Source organism: Idiotropiscis lumnitzeri, chromosome 12 (genome assembly GCF_059441095.1).
Source record: "Idiotropiscis lumnitzeri isolate Australia: NSW breed Sydney's pygmy pipehorse chromosome 12, RoL_Ilum_1.0, whole genome shotgun sequence".
NCBI lineage: Eukaryota > Metazoa > Chordata > Actinopteri > Syngnathiformes > Syngnathidae > Idiotropiscis > Idiotropiscis lumnitzeri.
The window spans coordinates 20,899,815-20,917,482 of NC_142402.1; the positions used below are offsets into that span (position 1 = coordinate 20,899,815).

Below are 17,668 nucleotides of genomic sequence, written 5' to 3' on the forward strand. Positions count from 1 at the left end.
TAAGGAGATATGATAAAAGCTGGCGAGCAACAGATTTGCACAGATATGACTTCTTGGTCGCATTTGCCATTTGTTGCTTGGGAGAATTCACGAGAGACGCACTCACACACATACGATGCTATTTCCTTGGCAATCAGCAGAAATATGTATGGCAGAAAATGGCAGGGTGAACACGTTGCTGTTGCAATTATGAGACATGTTTATAGACATTGATTTGGTCATTCACTGTAAGATAAAACAATCAGACTTTTTTTTTCATTGGCGCACCGTCTGCTGGATGCAAATTCTTCTATTGCCAGGCAGCAGTGAAAGATATTTCTCACGTGAACTTATCGAGATTCTAGTAAAGTAGTATCACGAAGGGCCGAATGGGTGGCCTGGATAAAAGGTTAAATGAAATTCAATTTATCCCATGTGTCCTTGTCCAAATCCTGCGCATCGAGCAAAGCAGTATTTCTATTTATTTATTTAAATTTCTGTCTTCTCTTGTGTAATGTAAGAAAAGTCACAGCTTTTAGTCTTGCGGTCATATCCACGGGTGGACGTGACCTTTAATCGCATCTGACAAGGGACAAAAACACGAATTTATTTCCATGTCAAGTTTGTCGAGTGACGCAGTGGCTCTAAGTGTGGTTTTCTATCAGAGGAAACGTCATCACGGGTCTCTTGACAAGCTCGCCGTTTGCCGCTGGGATCTGTTTTTAAGCTGAGAACACATAAAAGGAACTAGTCAATTCTAACGCAGCGTGACAAGAGCAGACGACATTGAAAACATCCAATCGAAGCACTTTACACGGTGACAAAATTATTTTTTGAGGGGTGGGGGGGTATACATCATGGAGGCATACAACGTAATGAAAAAACGCATGGAATTGATTATTTTCCAATCAGACTTTGGCCTCTTCCAAATGCGGTTACAAATTTGCAATGTATTGATTATCATCCAGTGTGTGTGTGTGTGTGTGTGTGTGTGTATATATATACATATATATATATATATATATATATATATATATATATAGCTCATTTCTGACACTAAACACACACAAAAAAATAGGCTAATAATCAGCAAAATGCCAAATATCGGCCCGGCCAATAATATGCACATGCAGGTGTCCATTCTCGACAAAGTACGTTACTGAATTGCTTTTAGTAAGCTGTAGCTATTCCCGTCTAGAAGTCCTCGGTGCTCGCCAAGGTTGTTGCAGCACAAATGATTAAATAAGCACAACGACGACAGACGGTGGCCATTGGAGAATGATAATGATGATCATAACCGTAGCCAAAAGTGTCCCTTCCGATTATTGTGTTTTTCTCGTGTTGTTTGAGTAAGACGGCAAACCTGGGCTTGCGGACAAGAGCACAATTTTCTTTGACTTAGTGGGTTCTTGTGGAGACAAATCAATTTCTTTGCTTGGCGCTTCTGCTGTGTGCACGTTTACTTTGTGATGGAAAATGCGTCTGGCCCTGAGGTTAATTTAAGAATGCTGCGAGGGGCGAAGCAACAAGCAGGAGGTAACGAGGTGTCCACAAACATACATAATCAGGACAAAAAATGAGCAAACCTCGGTGAGCCCGTTGATGGAATATGAATTAACAGAAACGTTTAATGACACCTGTGGAAAAGTTTAATCTAATCTAACATTATTTGTTTGGCACCAAAGTACTGCACAAAGCATTTAGAGAGGTTCACAATTTAGTTTTTATTGGCGATAATAAAATAAAATTGTAATGATCGGGACAAAAATATGTAAAATTATTTTTTTAAAAAGCTGAAAATGAAACTTAGTTTTAAGAAACCGTTACATATGTACAAGTACAATGGTTTAAGTAAATTTTCTCTACGCACACATTTCTTTTTAATGTTAACGTCACCTGATCAAAGTTTAGAACCCATAATATCATTGAATATTATTCCAAAAATTCTTATTCCCCTTCTGCAGTTGAGCCAATACTCAACTCTGTCACCATTTGCGGAAATTCTGTATTTGAATTTGTATTTAGGAATGTGAACTTAACCTTTGGAAAGGCGCTCCATTTTACTGGCGTTTATTCCTGTGGCTCCAAAAGGCATTGGAGGATTATTTCTTGGCAATTGTGCACGCATTGATTCCGGTGCTACTGAATGCACGTGAAACCCGCCGCCTAATTTGGTGAGGCCTGCCGTGGGCTCCCGCCGTGCAAAAAACCCACAATACGTCAGTCGGAACCGCCCTAGTCTCTATTTTCGTCCTGGAAATAAAGATGTCCAGTCTGCTGCCGCTGCACAGAATGGAGACACTCATGGCTTCCCGCTGTAAATAACCGCACGCGGAATAACATTCGACCGCAAGCGAACAAGGATAGATGCTACCTGTTGACTGTGCTCAGGCGAGTCAATATAGAATATTCCACAGGAGAACCCTCGGGACATGCTCACTTCTTTTCACCTGTGGGAAAGACTGGCGTACTTCAGTGGGGGACCGAAGGCAACGCGTGATTTGAAAGTGATTTGACAGCTCATCGCGGCATTGATTCGTTTGTCACTTTTTCAATGGAAACAAATGAGCTCTTAGCTTCTGAATGCGTGCTCATTTGTCATCGGTATGAATGTCCTCATGTCTCACTTAACATTTACAGCGAAGCAGCTCCGCGGGTGTGTAATTTGCGACTCAGGGAAAAGAGCCGACAGCTTCAAGAGTATGATCGTTTGCAGAACAAGTGCTCGGTAGTGATGGGTAAATGAAGCTTCAAATCTGCTTCCTGAACCACTTGTAGTATTTTTGGACTTCTGTAGATGGCACTCTAAGTTCAACATTGGGCCGAAAGCACACTGACTTGCCTTTTTTTTTTTTTTTGGGCTGCTGAGCTCAATTTAGTTTTTTGCTGATCAAACCAGCAGGACCTACTGAGGCAGGTTAACTCTTGGCGCGCCATGGATGTGAAATGCCGTCAGCTATGTTTTTTTTGTTTCTTTTATTTTTATGGGAAAGGCAGAGAAAAGCCCTGACCAACTCTTGTCTGAAAGTTAAAAAAAACACAACACACTAACTCACAAAATCATAAAACACCAGCAATTGCACTCTACGCTGTCCAAAACAAAAAAAAAAAGTCATGGGGGCCAAAACTCAAAACACATTTTAAGTCATAGGCCAAAAAAAAGATTCACATTTTTTTAACTTGTTTTTTTGTTTCTTTTTCCTTAACCGAAAAACAGACGGCCTACAATGTTATCCCAAAGTAAATGAACTTGAAATAAAGAAACAAAAACATGTAGTGCTTCGCACAAATCTAATTTAGAAATATACCACTTCAGTTTGTGAACATGCTGCAAAAAAATAAATAAATAAATACTAATTATCATTTCGTATATATATATATATATATGTTGGCAACAGGTTTTAGATCGTCAGCGTCGGCTGCAGATGTTTTGTTGATTGTCATCACAGCAAACAGCTGCTGACACAGATGTCCTACCAAAGATGCTCAGCATTGGATATTGATTGCAGGTAACAAGCAGCTGTTGGGCTGCCAGATGGGATTTGTATGAATTAATAAAAAAACGATTGTAGCGCGTTGGGAAATCCGATGAGGAGACATTTCCGAGACTGACTTGACACGTCTGTCTGAAATGACGTTGTCGGTCGGGACGAGAGGAGAAAAAAAATCCTTTCTCATTAATTTGCGGACTCGTTTCACGTCAAGTTGCGAAAATACTGTACGGATCACGGGTCAAAGATGTTCCCTTGCACCTCAAGTCACGAGTCCGTCATAGATGGATGTAACAGAAAGAAGCCTGTTACTTTTCAAAATAAGATAACGAATAAACCAGACATATTGCAAGGTTTTTTTTTTGTTTTTTTTCCATCTGTGCAGCCCATCCCAAGTGGCCCGCGGCCTGGTAGCGGTCCGCGGACCAGTGGTTGAGGACCTCTGCTTTTCATCTTGAGTCTTGGGTATGAAATGGAAAATGGGTTGGCTTCATCAGTTCAAGCCACAAGTCTTCGTTCGGACTTGCACCCGTCTGGTTGGATGAACTCGTGAAGCCTGCTCGGATGAGAGGCGAAACCTCTCCGAAAACAACCACAAATGTCCGAGAATGCGAATAATCTCAGGCATACCCTGTGAACTCTTGAGTTTTGAGTTCAAAAAAATTTCGACGGCGTATCACATCGCATTTGGAGAAGAGGATGCTGGGTAATGAGCGCGCCCCCCTGATTATTTTCTGCTAAGTCTTCCTCCACCTGGCTTGCGTCCAAACCGCCAGAGTCAACACGGCCACGAGCGGGGGGGTCAAAACATCCACATTCTTATTTACTGTATTTCATTTCAAAACACAGCATTCTTTCTGTGCATTTCACAGCGAGCCAAAATGAAAATGCGCCGTGTAAATACACGTTTTTTCATCAGCCGCTCGCGAGAATACAAACTCCACTTGAGCGAACCGCAAGTTGCTATTTCTCTGCGTGCGCAAACTGTGGCTTGATGACTTAAATGGCAGCGCTCTATAAGACCAATATTGAGAGAAGTGTATTTAGGATCTGTGAGTCTTACTACTGTATACGAGACACGCCATCCTGGACAGGAGGCACCGCAGTTGGATGGTTTGGTAACGGAACACTGAAATTATTTTGGCAAATAAACCCAACGCAACTAATAAGACTTTATTTGAACGCAAAGTATGAAAGAGGGGGAATGTGAGGACGCCGAGAGTCCGGATTGGGCACGTCTGTGCATTTTCAATACATATACGTCCTCCTCGAGCAACTTGCGGTTGACCAAAGTCATTTCCTGAACTTCCCCACAGTGAATATCAGAAGCCAAAGCTGGCGCCTCGTACCTTCCATTTTCATCGGCGAGAATGTGACAAAACATCCAGAAAGATCAAAATGAAGGAAAAATGTGCAATCAATCAAAATGAAATAAGTCTGGTCTTGCATCATGTTTCAGAAATGGATTAAATACATGCCAATCATTTGGAGACTTTTGAAAAATGTATGGCGCTGCGAAACATTAATGTCCTTTCAATGCGGGCGGTTTGAGTTACGAGCGTGGCCACAGTATGAATTCCGCTCGGATCTCAAGGCTCCACTGCATTCGACTTTTTCAATTTTAAATTCACCAACCTATTTCTGCTCTGACTCCACAGTCCTCAATCTGTTTTATATGATCTTTTTATTACTCTTTGTACTGTGTTAGTTCCAATGCTGCCTTTTATTATCATATAAAACTGAAAACATGTCCAAGACTGACATTTTATTTTTGGCTCGGAGGATGAGTGCCTTGCCGCGCAACATTTACAGTTAACGCGACGACACCGTTCGTTACATCTGGATGTAGAGGAAAAAAAAAAAAAAGCTCCCGTGGCTTTTAAACTGATATTTATAGGCGATAATCGTCATAATCCACATATATGTGCATAATCACTCCACCATGACTAAATTTGTGGTATTATTACCGTGACCTCACGCGTGGCTCCGTCGTGAGCAGGTCCATTATAAGAACCATTCCCAAAGCTTGACCCCTACTTTGCTGTATTAAATCACTTATATAACAACGGAATAGTCCTTCTTTCTTTTTAATTTGCCAAAGCGCCCCAGCTGCAGCGTCCTGGTGCGCACACATTGTTTCCATCTGGGATTGCGCTTCAGTCTGGCGAGCGGCGGAGGGTATAATTAGGAGCTAAACGGCGCTTGAAGTCAGAATGCGGTCTGCGAGCGTTTCCAAAGGACAACCAGTCTTTTTTGCGGCTTGCGGTTTTTATCGTCAAATGTAAATTGCAACGTTGAAGAGGAGTGGCACTGACTCACATGCTTCATAATATCCGGGAACCTCATCCGCCGAAACAGTCCAAGCGGTTCCATGCGTCTAAAGTAACATATTCAATGTTGGCCCCCAAGATAATTCACTGGCCATTGAAAACAATGGATATCATTTTGCTCCTTATTTTGTGGTGCTACCAAATAAAAAAAAATAAATAAAAAAACATCCAGGGAAGTCCAAAAGCCCCCCCCGAGACCCCATGTTGAATACATGCCAACAACAAGGATGTCAACGTTAGCCTCTGGTGTAAAGAATGGCAAATGACCAAAACAAACATTTGACTGTATTAGCATAATAGAGGTGCAGGGTCAATATTTTACAAATGTTCTTATATACATGTGTATCTCGCATGTAACAAAGTGTGATCTGGACAGGAAAGGCAGGCTTCGTGCGGCTATTTACCTTAAAAATCGCATCCTTGCTGACAGATTGGCCGGCGGGGGAATAATCAAAAGTTGGATATGGCCAAAAAACGGACAAATAAGAATGTTGTGCCGTGTCTTAAAGACTTTTCCTGGCAGGCTTTTTATTTGCCAGACTTAATTGGAGCCCGATCAGGACGGCGACCGTTTCCCTTTGGGATGTACTGTGCGCTACTGTGGGCCCTACATGTGTACACTCACTTTACTCCTAGTAAAAGACAAAAAGAAATCCTAATATTTGATATTAGATTCTGTACTCGATTCCCCATCCTGTAAATCGTAACTCCTCAATAAATCAAACGCTTGCACACCGCTCCCTCCCGCTTGAAGGTCGTTAAGGATGGGCTGGAGGGATCTGCCGAAAGCGAGGATGTGATGCGTCAATGACAATTTCGAAGCGGACCTTTTTTACCTGCAGATACTGACTCGTAATAAGTGGGCGAAATGAACCTGAGGCAAGTTCTGCCACTTCTCGCTATTATGGAAGGTTGGAATGTGAAGTCTTACGATTGGTTGTTTTGTTATCATTGCTCTATGTTAGAATTTGGTTTTGTGGGAATTTTGTGGGAAATATTTGCAATCTTAAAAATAAAAAAACACATCCATTCATCTTATCCTGTTGCGGGTCGCGAGTGAGCTGCAACTCGAGCCAAATGATTCCCATTCCCCCCCACATTTTTCTTTTCCTGTTTTATTTTTTTTTCAAGCACATTTTGCATTTTTCGGGAATTTACTTGTTTAGTACTGGTGCTTCGGTGTAGGTTAGGGAACTATGGTGTGGATCCGCCTGTTGCACAATTCCGTCCTAAAACGACCGACGATACGATCTTTAAATTTCACGCCAAACCTTTTGTGTCAAGCTGGTTTCAAATTCTGTTTTACACTCGTGTCACCTTCTAGTGAGAAATCTCATTAAATTCCCACCAGGCTGCCTCTGACAGTTTTCTGATTGAACTGCTTTTTCATCATTATTTTCCCCCATTTGGACGCGGATGTCAAATCGGCCAATCAACTTCATTACTTTTCAACCGCTTTGACCTGGTTGCCCGACCAGTGAGGTCCAGAAAATGGAGTTGCTACATTATTTATCACGATGGAATTTTCCGAATGGGTTCATCCATTTTTCAATGAGACTTTCACCAAAATACACACAGCTACGTGGAAAAACTGGTCGCTTGAAGATACCTGAAAGCTCTCCCAGGGTAACAGTGTCGTAAAAGAAAAAAAAAAAAAAAAAGCTCTCGTGAATGAATGATGAATTGGCTGTGAGGCACATTGTATTCTGTCTGGCCTCTTTTATTGGTTTAGCTGTTATATTGAGACGTTTTCAGCAGTACAGATAATGGATGGATGGACTTTGTCATCCCGAAAGTTTCTCTGGCCATTTGGCAACCAGGCTGGATGAAGATCTGCCGTTTTTAAGTGACAGAGGGCCTACATGAAATTTTTTTTACAGACTTGCATGCAGCAGCACATGCTGCCCGTTTAATTGTTCGGTCGACTTGAGGGGTGTGGGTGGGCGTACTCCCAAACATCTGCAAACTAATTAATCTGGCTTGGTGATGAAGTACTGCTTCCTTGAGTGGACGTACAAGCTACGCTTTTAGCCTCTTTATGTGCGCTTGACAGTCTGCGCTCGCTTTTTAAGACTCAGGCGTGTGGTCATGATCACATCGAGTTTCTACACCCGCACTAAGCAGAGCTGCGGTGTTGTTGGATGCTCACATGTGGCATGTCGCGTTCTCTTAATACAACTGGGAACTGTTTTCAATTGTGGAACAATCTCCGAATGTCTCCTGTTAATTGTTCATCTTCCTTTTGGTCAAATGCACATCCTAATCGAACTGACAATGTGAGTCGACAATGTGCCTGCAATCAGGGCCTAAGTATACACTGTGCTCAGCTCAGCTCAACACACACACACAAATCTTTAGCCGCAATTAACATTGCGGACTAATTAAGGACAATGACACAATAATCTTGTTTCGATTTTGAAAAAAGAATCAGCCAAAAGTCAAGTCCTCAAAATAGTCGCATTGATTGAAGTGCTCTCTGGGACGCCCATAATTAAAAATGGCGACGAGTGAGAGAAATGGGTGGAAATGTCCAAATCAACAAAATTAGCGTGTGTTGAAAATATTTAATAATTAGGTACGTCTGTGCTCATCTACTGAGTGCCAACAGAGGACCTGGTTAGAAAAGCAGCTCGGCTAATATTTTCCAACCTTGAAACGGTGATTATGAGTATTATTTCCATATTCAACTTGAACATGACTTTCTCCTTGTGCCGCATCTTACACTGCAGTGACCTTCAACATGGTATTCATGTCTGCGTAATGAAAGTGGCATCTTTGAGTCCCCAAGCAATATTGTTGGGGGGGGTTAACACACATAGCATGTACAATAATTCCCATGATGCCTTCCAGGAAATAGGGCAAATCAAATGGCAAAGATCTTCGCAAAAACAAGCACACACTAAACAAGGCACAGTGACAAACATTCAAAGAGCATATCAATTAGTCTTGTCTCCTTGTGATTTGTTCTGATTGCCGATCTGATTACGTAAGATGTGACATGTAGAGGATTAGCACATGTACATTAAGACACAAAGTGGGCAAAAACGCGGAAGCGATATGCGTCGTTGTGTGAAGAAGCGATTGAGAGCCAAAATAAGCAGGAGTCTGAGAAAGGTTCTGATACGTTGTGTAACAATAAACTGCGTTAGGGGGGAAAAAAGCGTCTCCCGGTGTTTAGAATAAGCAAAATACCTCATTTAATAAAAATAGATAGATTAATAAAAATGAATGGCAAGTGAAAAACAGTGGCATTGATTGCAAAAACAAGGGCAACATTATATTTAATTTCCAGATCAATAAATTTAATATATGCTAAATTATCGCGCAGCATATCGTGTAATGTCGAGAAGACCCGTTTGCGGCATATCTGTGGTACGATTATCACGTCACAAAGCATACCGCACAATGTGTTGAATAAACAAGCAATATTCTACACCACAACGGTCGACATCAACAAGCTAAAAACTCCAAAAACCTCCTGTGAGTAATACACATTTTCTTTTAAACAAACAAAAAAAAAATCTGAAATCCAGGGGGAGTATTGTGCAGGGTCCTGCAAAAAAAATGAAATAGTGATTTAAGGTTTTAAGAGATTAAGTATTTATAGTTCTAGCTCATGGGCAACTCGGTTTGTAGTATTCTGTAAGTATGACAGCAGCTGTTGTGTTAGTCATGAGACGTATACGCAACTACTTGCGTGCACTGAAATCAATGCAGTCTTTATCCAAGACGACGCAACAACATGACACATGACAAATATGACGCCCAAATACTATATCGTGTATATGTAGAATAACAACGTTAACAGCTTTAAATAGTGATAGACCGATTATCGGGGCCGATATTTGGCATTTTGTTGATAATCGGCAATGTCAAGGCTGATAAATTGACAGATGGTTTATTTTGACTCGCTGAGGCACACTTCTCTCTCTCTCTCTCTGCTGTGCTGGTGGCCTTGCCTGCAGAAGCAGATTGGCCCGCCCAAGGCACCATCTGATTGCTTCCTTGTGCAGTGGGTTGCAGCCAATCAACAGTAAGCTGCCTGTTTGCTTTTTCACCTCGAGTCACTCGCACTACGGGAGAGGTCCCGGAAGGTAAGGCAACAGACTTTGCCCAAATTTTAATAAACGTCAGTCTACGACAATTCACAACTATAAGAAATGCAGCTGAGCCGAGGAGCTCCGTGCACTTTTTGTTCGACTTTTAAAATTAAGTTTTCGATTTTCTAAGATCTAAAAAAGCTTTAACATGTTGTTAATCACTTGAGTTGTTTAACAAACACATGCTTAAAGGTGTTCAAATATCGGTTATCGGCCTCCGTGACGACGAATAATCAGTATCGGTATCTGCCCTGAAAAAGCATCACTAGCTTTCAAGCCGTGGGACCTACAATGACCGTTAAGTTGCAACTTGTAATGTTTTGGAGTTAAATTGACCCGATCACAATCACACTTTCTCGAGTGTAGCTGGTGACGATGGGAAAGATTGTGAAAGAGGCCTGAAGAATTCTGTGTATTTGAAACTCGATTCCTGAAAAAACATTGGGGGCAGGCCGCATCGGATCGACACAATAGCAGAAGCACATCTGAGAATTTTCACGTGCGCTCGAAGGAGGCTACTTTGGGATTCCAAGCATATCGCCGCTCACCGAGAGGTCTGCAGCACAACATTGACACACAACCTCGTATAAATAAACCCAACAGGGGCGCAATCAGTCACTGCGCCCACATCTGTAATAACGCCGTATACCCTGGACAGTCGTCCGTATTTTCAGACACGCCCAATCAAGCGGTCGGCTTTAACGCAGCAGCGCTGAGCGACGACGCGTGTTGTACACAAAGTGCACGACTTACACTGATGACACTTTGGACAGGCAATTATTTATTTACAATTTGTCTACCAACGCTTTTTATGTAAATATGGTGACCCCCGTTGGTGAAGACAAGCAGTGTTCATTTTTATTTTATTTTTTTTAAAATAAATGCTTTGTGAATTGAAGTAAGCCGTGTGTGGTTGCTGACGCCTGCTTTAAAAAGTGTGCTTTATGAAGTTTTCATGTTTACGGCATGTGGCAGGTTTGTTGTTGTTTTTTTACGGGCCCTCAAAAACGTACACTTTGGAGAAATGGAAACTGATTTCTTGTTGTGGGCTCTTTTTTTTCTTCTTTTGCCTGATTGGATGAGACGGAATGACTGCTAGAGGGGATGAGATGCTTCCTTTGTGATCAAGTTGAGATTCCTAATTAACAGAGCACATCTGCAAATGAGACGATGGCGTTAGTGGCGAAGCAAATATTTTGCCAGCTTCCTCTGTAATGTCACTTTTGCTAGTGAGGAAGTCGGACCAAGATGTGATATTGCAACGTGAGAATGGATCATTTCAAATCCTTTCACTGTCTTTAAAAATTCCGCACCTTCCTTAGAAGATGGAAACGTCGGAGTGCGCCCTGGATAAAAAATCATTTAAAAATCAGAGATGTAAATACTGTTCTGTAATCAATTATTTGCTATTCTCAGAAGGACTTGTTCCCTCATTCAATATTTATTTATTTATTAATTTATTTTTTGCTTTGTATTCAGTTTGCATGAATGTAAATGTTAACAATACTGTACAGAATTGCGCGACATTCGATTAAAATCTTTAAAGGTGACAAAAAAAATTTTAAAAAAAAAAAGAAGAAAAAAAAAACAGGCGGGCAAGAAAGGCACACTTGGGTCACGTGAGACAGTTACGAATGAATATCTCTTGGAGGAGGTGTCCAAATCGCAAAGAGCTTGACACTTTTCAGATGAAAAGGTTGAGGTTGCGGGGGCGCAGCAAGAGGTCACCGTAAGTCAAGAAAACAAACCAAACAAAAAATGTGCCAACATCGTCTCATTTGGAAATAGGAATTACACTTGAGCAAGGTTGCCGGCGTAACGACTATCTGTTCGCAGGAAAAAAAAAAAAAAGTTTGTCTCGGGTCGATTCTCGTACAACAATTTCAGTATACGAGAGCAGACAAACGTCGCCGCCGATCCGCCGCATGATTCCTGCGGGGCCCAGCTTGCAGTTGTAGACGCTTTCCTGATGTTGTGCGTTCCCATCACATAATCTCACAGATGACATGCATGTGAAGCTCCAAATCCTGACCCGCTTTTTTTTTTTGTGTGCATCAAATGGCGTGACTACGCCAAGTCAATTGGCAGGGCTGGATCATATCAAAGTCCCATTTGAACGAAAGGCTCCATTTGGAGCTAGCGGGGCTGGCTGTGTTGTCCTAATGGGGCAGCCTGATAAGAGCGATTCAAGATCAAGGCCACGGCAAAACACTTTGAAGCGCCCATGTAAACGTGGACTGAATTTTTGATTACGTGCACTGTGGTTGACCCAGCCTCTAGGGGAGAAAAAAAACATTGTAAGAGAAAGTTCAGGAGAAAAAAAAAGTGCCTAATCTCTACTCATAATTATTTTAATAAATTGATTCATCTCTGGATTTTTTTTTTATTAAGTGATGAATCGGATAAAAAAAATCCTTTTTCAATTTGCATCCTTTTGTTAAAAACTGGTCATGATTTGAAGCGGACTGTGTAGAAATTGTACTTGGTTTGGTCCGTAACACGTGAGAAAAGTTCAACGTGAACACAACTACACGCTTGCAACTTCCTGGTCATGAGGTTCCAACTCAACAAGCACCCACATTTTGCTTCCGCTTCATGAATAAATGTGATAATCAAGTAAGTGAGGACAGTCGTTACCCTCAAGTGGGTTTTTTGTTTGCCGCTGCTGAAGTCCGAGTCAGCTGACCCTGATGGAGAATTTGCTGTCTCCACTTTAGTCAAAGTTGGAATATTTCAAGTAACAATATTTAGACATTGTATGTGATGGGATTAAGAACACAATATTACGGGAAATAATATTCTTGGAATTGCTAAAAACAACAATAAAATCATAATATATGATCAAATATGAAACATATTTACCGTGAAATGTCATCATTTTTAAGAGATTGAACTCATGATTCTGAGAATAAAATGCAGGTCATTTTAAAAAGTATAAAATCGTAAAAATTTAACCTTAATTTCAAAAGGCTGTAATTTTATCTCCGAATAGAGTCATCAAAATTTGAGAATAGTCATCATTTTTAATGAACTTGTAACATTACAAAAAGATTGAAATAATGCAATTCTACAAGAATCAAATTGCAATATTGCATTCATTTTTTTTCATTTTAAAAGAATTAAATTACGTAAAAAATAAGAATTTCACAAGAAAAAAAACCTAATTTCATGTCATAAAATAAATAAAATTGTAATTTTACGAGAATCAAATTTATGTGAAACGGGTCCATCAGAGATGGCTTTGTGTCCCGAAATGTATTTTTTGGTGCAAATTTACAAAAAAAAAAAAAAAAAAACTTTCTCTTGAGACATTCAAATTTGATTGTTTTCGCTTTGATTTGTAAAAAGCCTGCAGATTTTACAATGCATTGTCGTTTATAGCTATGACGTTGCCAAAAAAAAACCTTTAATCACAACGATTACTGAATGTATTATTGTCATTATATGATCATGAAAAATGAAAAAAAAAAAACGACCACAGACACGTCAAAGTCATCAACACGTTAGTCGAGGCTCGAAATATTTGGAAAGCAGATTGTCGAAATTGAGAAAGCTTTGTATTCGTTCTGCAAACACAGGCGTAGACTTTCCACTCTTTGCTTTGGCATCCGATGCGTCCATGTCTCCTCTTTTTTTTGTCAGTCACGGCTCGGAAAAAGGAAAATGTCGAGGAAGAAGCCTGAGCAAACAGGCCGAGCTAAACGCAGGTACACCTCAGTGACGTGACGCTGGCTTTAATTGTGTTGGGTGCGACGTGGACGCCGATGGAACACGCCGCTCGGTGATCCTCCAAAGTGGCTTGCCGAACGCACAACAGCCTCGGCCAAAACACACAGAAGCAACTCGGCACGGCGGCGGCCATTTGAACAACTTCGGCGCCAGTTCCGAGCTTTCATGTTGGGCGAGAGCGCATCTTTTGCATCTCTAATGAGGAGGAACAACCGCTCGGGCATGTTTGGAATCAAATAGGATGGCTCCAAATTATTAGTACTTATTATTCGAGGCTGAAAAATATTTTCGGAAGTGACCGGGTTCTCTCAATTACGTCGTATTACGCTAATCTTCAACCCGCAAGCTAGCGAAAATAGTTTCGACGTACGAAGCCCGCTCTGAACAATATGTGATGAGCTCCAGTCGTTGCTGGTCCACAAAAATTGTGGTCTTGTATGAACGGGGGGACCACGCTGCCGTTCTCGTTTTTGCCACGACCTTGGCTCTCTACGATAGAAGAAGTAGAAGACCATTTTGTCAGCTTGCCAGCCGCCGTCAGATACAGCACGGAAGAAAAATGGCCGCTGAATCTTCGTCAGCGCTTGCCTCCCCAACAATGCCACCATCGGTGCTGCACCTCAACTCAGCACTCTTGGAGGAATTCAACCTAGATAAGAAATCTCCGCCGACAATCTCTCGGATGACAGCACTGCCTATCACTAGAGCCTGACTGATTAATCAACCAGAAGAGAAAAAAAAAAAAAATATATATATATATATATATATATATATTTATATACTCAGGGTCGACTTAAATTTTTTAATTTTTTTTTTAAACGTTTGCACAGTAAAAAGACAAGCGTTCCGGTGTTTCCGCATGTTTGACTGGTATTGGATTGCACTAAATGCACTATTTGTGAATCCCACCAAGATTTTGGTTTTCATTTGGAGACTTTTCCAGCCTGCAAATAAAAGCGTACATTCGAGTTCTTGGTAGAGCTTGCAAAGTTTTCACCGGTGCGGAGACAAACAAGAGGCCACCTGCAATCGACGCATACTGGCTCTTTTGTAAGAAGTCCACAGACGGGCTGGACAGAAGTTGGCAATAAGATTTGATCAGAGTCAAATGCGTGCATCGTCGTGTTAGCCCGAGCGTGCAACATTCTACGTTGTGTCCAAATATCATCGTGCATGTGCTCGTCGTCTTGCGTCCTCCAAATGGTCGCCACATTCTTACTCGCGTTCTACTTTGTCATCATCGGCACGGATGTGAGGACGCTCATTTGTGTAACGCCCAACCACATTTCCATCCCCACAAGCCGTTTTACATGATCTGAGCCTTGTTGCGTTCATCCACATGCAAGTTGAAGAAAAATGCGGGCAAAATTCCGCCCTCGCCTGATTCCATTGCCGACACGAAACGGGCCAGACACGTTGTCACACGGCCACACTTAATCTGCATTTTGTTTATCACGCCAGGATATATACAACCACACAACGTCTTTGGAAACACCTTTCGGTATCACTTCCGTAAACAGTTTTTGGCGATTCACCGTGTCCATTTTTAAGAAACCTCAAAATAGTCCCTCATGCTCGTGTGTGCCCGTCATAACCTTAAACCCAAACTGATGGAGTAGATTTCATCAGTTGTGAGCGCTTGTCCAGTGAGCTTGTCGTTTCAATGACCTTTGACACCATGCAGGCCACAGCTACAGGTGTGCAATTGTCAACATTCCCAATTTTATTTTTGATGACAAAGACTGCTCAATGAACATTTGTGTCAGTTAAGAATCCGTGAAGGAGGAAAGCACACGCAAACTTTGAAATGTTCCAACTTTACAAAGTCCATCTTGTCCCACTGGCCTGATTATTTTGACAGTAGAGATTGAAATTTGTTGTCTCCATTTGCGAAACATTTAGTTTCAGTTCAGGGTGTTCGTAAAAAAAAATAATGTAAAAGGACCTTGAAAAAAATCATTTAATGTTAAAACGCAATCGCAACTTTAAGGGAGGAAAAAGTGTGGTCTGAACTTGCTAAAAAAAAAAATTTTTTTAATTTATTTCTTTATGTTTTTGTTTCATATTCATTCATGGTTCATTTGATTTCAATTGAGCAGAAGCCCAACCTAAAAAAAAAAATAATTTTATGTCCAATTAGACATGGTTCATTGTAATACAGATTAATTTATTGCTTATGTTCGTTTAAAAAAAAAAAAACATTGGAAGGGGACCTTGAAAAAAAATCACACAATATTAAGTGGTAATTAGTAGAGTGAAAACAAATATTAAATGATATTTCTACCACGTTCGGCCCCACTTGATCAGTATTTCCTGCAACCTTGTTTGTGTGTGGGAGTGTCGTATGAATGGCAACAAGTGGCTACGCGGATTGCTTCTGCCTTTTGCCCTGGAGGCAGTGGAAGAACATTTAATTGTTCTTCAGATCACCGCTTGCATAGATAGTTGAAAAAAGGAGGGAAATGTTTTTGGGGAACCAGTCAAGATGAAAGACACTGAATGATTCGCTGCGGCAAACCTGACGATGTCTTTCTCACGGTACACAAACGTACAGCCATGCATTTCCATTTATTTATTTGTTTGTAGTTTTGCAGTCGTGTAAACTGCACTACTCTGATCTGTTAATTCTTTGGCTTGTCGAGCCACGTGAGAGGGTTAAAATACTAGAAGCTGTTGCGAACAACCACAAGACGAGGACAAAAAAAAACAAATGGTCATTTTCCTCCAATGAAGGCGATGATGCCTCATGGAATGTCCAGCGAGTATTTTGCACTCTTGTTGCCCCCGCCTCGATGCTGTCAATGTGTGTCACGTGAAAACAGCCCTGGCAGGCGACATCACAATCGTATAATCATAATCATCGTCCGAGTAGGCTTTAAACAAAAAGACTTCTTACCAGGCATAAAGTGCAGAGCAGTGAGATGAGAAGCAAATCCAAATTGTGGAGCAGCGCAGTGGAGCCCATCACTGAGCTGCTGCAATCACTTCTTCCACAAAGTCCTCGCCGGCTTCTCCAAAAGATGCTGATGATGCTCTGATTTGATTTATTTCATCTACACTTCAGACTGGTGTGTGTGTGGTACTGCTTTTTTTTTTTTTCTATGACTCCATCTGCCGTCTGATGCTGTTTATACGCTGTAATCCCGCCGGCCTTTTAATTTCCTATCATCTGAACGATTATATGCTCAGCAGTGCACACTTTATTCCCCCCCACCCCACACGCACACTTTTTTTTTTTTGCATGTGTGTCTTTTAAACCCCCCCTTTCCCTCCCTTTCTCGTGAAATTACATCCACATGTCAGCACTATTTATGTCGCTCTGCCTTCTGCGGTGGGAAGTTCAAATGAGTCTTTGTAGGGGGAAGAGAAAAACCAACGCTGTATTTTTAGGTCTTTTTTAGAAAAAAAATCCCCCTCAGACTTGGAGCCATGACGCTTTATTCCAGCCACGTCTTCCAAAAGAAACGCGCAGTCAAATTTACAATAAGAAAAAAATAATAATACCGCGCCAGGTTGTTGGGGGGGTGGGGGGGGGGGGCGTGGGAGGGGGTGTCACTCAAGGATGTCACCATCCGCGATGCTGGCGTGGTTCCCCATAACTAAAAACAACACTTTTCTCAATAATTACCACTTTGACGCGTCAATTTGCGAGGCGTCATCGCGGCTTCCACATGCGGCAGAATGGATGACAATCCTCGCGAAAGAGAAGTCGCAACTGATCTTCCCCTTAAAAAAGAACACGTACAGAAAAAGAAAGAACTAAAAGAAAGCGAGACAACGTCCCAAACGCGACCGGACGCGCGCAAGAAAGGCGCGTAAATAAAAAAGTAAGTTTCTCGCTCCAGATGTGTCAGACGGGCTCGCTCGCTCGCTTGCAAGTCGAGTGAGTGACTGTGGGAGCATTGGGGAAAAAAGGGGAGGAAGAGGAGGCAAGCGGGCGAGAGAAGGAGCGAGGGAGGGAGTGCGAGGAGGCAGGTAGCAGCCGCTCATTGGCGGAGTAAAAAAAAAAAAAAAAAAAAAAAAACACGACTCACGACGT

General features: G+C 41.6%; 2 protein-coding genes across 3 annotated transcripts in view; one reads left to right on the forward strand and one right to left on the reverse strand.

Annotated features, from left to right (window-relative positions):
* Positions 1–16,828, reverse strand: part of pth1r (parathyroid hormone 1 receptor) — a 37,704-nt gene extending 20,876 nt beyond the window's left edge. The window contains exon 1 of the mRNA XM_088310880.1: positions 16,526–16,828. Coding sequence (XP_088167006.1) covers positions 16,526–16,594 — 69 coding nt within the window. The 5' untranslated portion in view covers positions 16,595–16,828. The remainder of the gene's footprint in view (positions 1–16,525) is intronic.
* Positions 1–17,668, forward strand: part of myl13 (myosin, light chain 13) — a 33,828-nt gene that overhangs the window by 8,439 nt on the left and 7,721 nt on the right. The window lies entirely within an intron of this gene.